General features: G+C 35.7%; 1 protein-coding gene across 3 annotated transcripts; it reads left to right on the top strand.

The window, feature by feature from the left end:
* Positions 1-229: 229 nt before the first annotated feature.
* On the top strand, positions 230-4061 carry LOC132188554 (peroxisomal membrane protein 11C). 3 transcript variants are annotated; one of them, XM_059603044.1, is made up of 9 exons: positions 230-332; positions 520-668; positions 2109-2325; positions 2746-2820; positions 2899-2973; positions 3069-3149; positions 3261-3335; positions 3458-3631; positions 3811-4061. In XM_059603044.1, exons 3-9 carry the CDS (start codon positions 2134-2136, stop codon positions 3844-3846), a joined length of 708 nt encoding a protein of 235 aa, XP_059459027.1. In that variant the 5' UTR covers positions 230-332; positions 520-668; positions 2109-2133; the 3' UTR covers positions 3847-4061. The 3 variants fall into 3 exon arrangements, with proteins under 3 accessions (XP_059459027.1, XP_059459029.1, XP_059459028.1); XM_059603046.1 differs by lacking the exons at positions 230-332; positions 520-668 and adding an exon at positions 675-768; XM_059603045.1 differs by lacking the exons at positions 230-332; positions 520-668 and adding an exon at positions 675-776.
* Positions 4062-4554: the final 493 nt, after the last annotated feature.

Raw genomic sequence — 4554 nt, 5'->3', positions numbered from 1 at the left:
AAGACTTCTGAAAATAGTTTTAAAAGCAAAAAAAGAAAAGGAAAGGAAGAATCAAAGAAAACCAAGTATAAGAATTCCATTGTGCTTGTGTCCAAGCACCTCCCTGCGTACGTAATGCTTGTCTGGGAAACTTGTCCGAATGGAGTAGTGGAGTGTCAACAATCCAGATAAGGATGAGAGATGACAAATCATGAACGGTCCATCTATATCTTCCTTAAGATACGTGCTTGACCAAAATATTACTATGGCACCCCGAAATTGAATCATTCAGGAACCAGATACTAGAGATCTCATCACAACGGCGTAGATAATAATTTGCTGAAGCGGCCCAGGTGATGATCCATTGCCTTCATAAAAATACTGATATCGAACGGTCAAGAATAAACTTAAATTATATATTGAATGTACATTGGAAAAGCTTGTGTGTGTGTGTGTGTGTGTGTGTGTGTGTGTATATATATATATATATTATTTTTTTTGTGGGTATAAGAATTATATTATTTTGTTTGTTTGTTATAGGAAAGAAGGACCAAAGAAACCCTTATCAGAGCCTATCAAAGAGGAAAGCTAAACGATTCACAGAGAGAGGTGACGCCAGAGAAAGCTTCTGAGGTTCACGGAGAGCGGTTTTACGCTTTTCGAGGCCAATTCATCGGCCACTTGCTTCGGTACCTTTCTCTCTCTGTCTCTGTCTCTCTCTCTCTGTGTGCATATATAGAATTTAGAATTCCCAGACCCCAGGTCTTTTATCGTTGATTTGCACTTCAGGTACACCGGTAATGGGAAATTTCATTTTTGTTTTTAAATATTTGAGTATTTTGCTTTTATAGGCAAAGATTTGAGTTTTCAGCTGGGTATTCTTTTTCTGCGGAAATGATTCTTTTTTTTTTTTTTCAGCTGGGTATTGCTTGCTATTTGGTTTCATATTGGTACTTTTGTGTTACTGTGGATTGAGATATTTTAATTTGATTAATTTGGTGAATTCAAAATCGTCTTTATATCAAGATTTGTTTCCTGTTTCGCTTTTTTTCTTTTTCTTTTTTGTTATTGTTGTTATTGTTTTAGAGTAGAAGTTAACCGGGAAAGCCATAGCCTCGTATTATCCGGAAAAATGAAGGAATTTCTCTCTTTTGGTGAAACCCAATTAAACAGAAAATTCTTAAATCCGAGTAATTGATTTGATTCATTCCTCATCCTACTCTTTTTCAGCAACGAAACAGACTTTAATGAATATTCCCAAAGACAAAACAGTTTGGTTGGTCTTGGATAATGTTTTTCATACTACTGTCCTTGTATAAACGGAATTGATTTTCTGATTTCAGTTATTGAGCAAGATTTAGATACGTTGTATTGATTTCTGAGTTTGGATAAGTGTACAAATGTTCCTGTTCCTGTAGTGGGTGTTGTAGTGATTCTTTCGTGGGAAGACGATTTTGGGACTTTCCTTTCTGCATTGTTTAGTGGCTGCTAATAGGCTGTTATTTATGTGCTACTGAGGGTCTGCTTGGTTTAGCAATTTCAAAACATGCAGTTTGAAAAGTAGCAATTTCAAATTGCAAGTAATGAAAATGTGATTTTTAAAGATGCAGTTAAGCGTTGAAGGTAAATCGCGGTTTTGCCTTTAAAATTGTGCGTTTTAAAAAACACACCTTCTTACCTGCAATTTGAAATTGTGACTTTTTCCATGTTTTTAAACCATCATTCTTTTTTCAAGCCCATTCCCAAATGGGACACTTTTCGCAAATTTGTTTAAAAACACACGTTTGGCTTACGAAATCGACTCTTAAAGTGTTCACTTGACATACTATTATATGGAAGTTTGAAATTTTGATTCTTATAGTGTATCTTATTACAGAATTTATTTTGTCGGTTGATGTCGTTACTTCTAATTGACATGTTATAAATAAATCGTTGGTATTGGTAAGAACTGTTACTTAGTGACTTTTCATTGCGAGAAGAACCTGTTCTTCCCCTTCCTCATGTATATAAAGTTGATTATTGTTCTTCTTATATTTTGGTAATATAATGCTAGAACATGACCTTATGGTGTTATTCTTCATTTTATTGGTCAGTTACAATGAAATTAACTGGGACCTCAATTTTTTTAGGTGTATTCACTATTCAGCATAAAAGATGAGTACGCTGGATGTAGCTAGGGCAGAACTTGCTCTCGTTGTTTTGTATTTGAACAAGGCAGAAGCCAGGGACAAGATATGCAGGGCAATACAATATGGTTCCAAATACTTGAGTAATGGAGAGCCTGGTACAGCCCAAAATGTTGACAAATCAACCAGCTTGGCACGGAAGGTCTTCCGTCTTTTCAAGGTTTGGTTTTACCATGTGAACCAACTCTTTCTATTTAGTTTCATTTGGAATTGTTGCATAATTTGATACTTCTTACTTTTAAGCCCAAGAAATTTCTTGTGTTCTGTCACCTACCTTTTTGTTCATTTTATAGATAAATGTTTATCTATAAGCTTTATTTAATTATCGATGCTTTGTTTGCTTCCTAGAAATAATTAGATGAGAGAATCTCCCCTTTTCCCTCCCTGTGGGGCTAATTACTTACTTTAAAAAAAAATAAAGAAAAAGAAAAAGATGAGAGAATATATAATTCATAATAAGGGAAGCTTTCTTGTTGTAAATTTTTAACTACTTTGTGCTACATAAGAAATCTGAGACTGATTTTTCTTTCTAGTAGTTTTAAGTCTGGAACATCTTATGGTTCACTGTGTCGATTTGCAGTTTGTCAATGACTTGCATGCTCTTATCAGTCCAACTCCGGCAGGAACTCCCCTTCCCCTTGTTTTGCTCGGAAAGGTATGAATGAGTCTTTTCACCTCTAAGATCTTGTTCATACTCTTCTTCTTGGTGACCCTATTTTAATGCTTGCTACAGTCCAAAAACGCGTTACTGTCCACATTCTTGTTTCTTGATCAAATTGTGTGGCTTGGGAGGACAGGCATTTATAAGGTATGGAGTGCAACTTTCTTTCTTTTCTGTTTCCAGGTGTTCTATATTGATTTCTGATTTTTTTTTTCTTAATAAAGATATTTGGTTTGTTGTAGAACAAGGATCGGGCTGACGTGATTGGCCGCATCTCTCTTTTCTGTTGGATGGGTTCTTCGATTTGTACCACTTTGGTTGAGGTTTGCTGCTGTCTGTTTTTTTCTTAACAATTGGCTTCTATCCCCACTCCCCCCCACCCCCAAAGAACTGGAAATATTGGTATTATGTGTTTTTGCCCCATCTTATATCAGCTTGGGGAGCTTGGAAGACTTTCTGCATCAATGAAGAAGATAGAAAAGCAACTTAAGAAAGACGATAAATATCAAGTAAGTTTACCATTCCTTTTACAATGGATTGCTCATCATAATTTTTTTTTTTTTAATTGCCATTCTGATTTCTGTTCCAATGAACCCCTCCCCCTTGTATGCTTTGGTCTCCATGGATGCAGAATGAGGAATACCGTGCCAAACTTAAAAAATCAAATGAGAGGTCTTTGGCCCTAATTAAAGCTGGCATGGATATAGTGGTAGCTGTTGGGCTGCTTCAATTGGCACCTAAGAAAGTTAACCCCCGTGTAACTGGAGCCTTTGGATTTGTTTCCTCGCTAATCTCTTGTTATCAGGTGCTTATCAATTCTTTGCCACCAATCTTGTTCATTATTAAAGAAAAAAAAGGAAAAAGAAAATCCATTATGATGAAAAAATTAGCTTTGATATTGATGACATTAAGCTTCTCTAGCAACTAGTGCTTGCAAATCTTCCATATTTTGCTGATGTAGATTTTCTGGTTTCTGCTATGCAGTTGCTTCCATCGCCGCCAAAGTCCAAGGCATCCTGAAATGAGAATCATGCTTTCCTCAATGTGCTCCAATGTCATTCAAATAATTATTTAGACTCATGAGATAAACTTGGTTTGAGCTTTAAGCAATTTGCCTCTACTGTAGCACTTCATTGTGTTCTTTCACAATCGAAATATCACATGGTCATGTCTTGTTTCATAGTTTAACTAATAATTAGCTGCTGGTAATTGCATGATTATATCAGCTTATTGTATGGTGGTTTTACTAGTGATCATACAAACTTGCAAATCCATAATGCTTGATCATATTTCTATATCGTATGGTAGGAAGCATCCTAACCCGGTGCAGCCTAGTGGTTAAAGTGCCCGGCGAGGTGGGTTATGTATTCGGGGTTTACTGCCCAGGGTAGGTCTTGCCTTGGTGAGGTTTTACTTCATCAAAAGAAAAGCATCCTATAATTTTCTAATTAACAAGATTAACCCTTATGAGTGAAACTTTTGAATCATTGGATGCTGCTGGATTGCTATATAGGTCATTTTCTTGTGTGTTTTTATGCAAAATTCTACAAATTATACATGAGCCTCTTGGATTTTTATTTTATTTTATTTTTCCCTTTATATAATTGAAAAATCCCACAGCATCCTGAGAAACGAATCAAACGATGTGCAGTATATAGGAAGATAGGATCCCAAACTTATTTGGAAATATTATTTACCTGTGACTACACACTTTTGAGATTTTTTGGG

The sequence above is a fragment of the Corylus avellana genome, chromosome ca7, assembly GCF_901000735.1.
Source record: "Corylus avellana chromosome ca7, CavTom2PMs-1.0".
NCBI classification, from domain to species: domain Eukaryota; kingdom Viridiplantae; phylum Streptophyta; class Magnoliopsida; order Fagales; family Betulaceae; genus Corylus; species Corylus avellana.
The sequence above is the reverse complement of the archived record's forward strand: the minus strand, read 5'-3'. Positions and strand labels throughout refer to the sequence as shown.

Coding starts and splice junctions, on each gene's coding strand:
- LOC132188554 (XM_059603044.1), top strand. CDS start 2,134: ATGAGTACGCTGGATGTAGCTAGGGCAGAACTTGCTCTCGTTGTTTTG. Junction 2,821..2,898: donor CCCTTGTTTTGCTCGGAAAG/GTATGAATGAGT, acceptor TGCTTGCTACAG/TCCAAAAACGCGTTACTGTC. Junction 3,150..3,260: donor TTTGTACCACTTTGGTTGAG/GTTTGCTGCTGT, acceptor ATCTTATATCAG/CTTGGGGAGCTTGGAAGACT.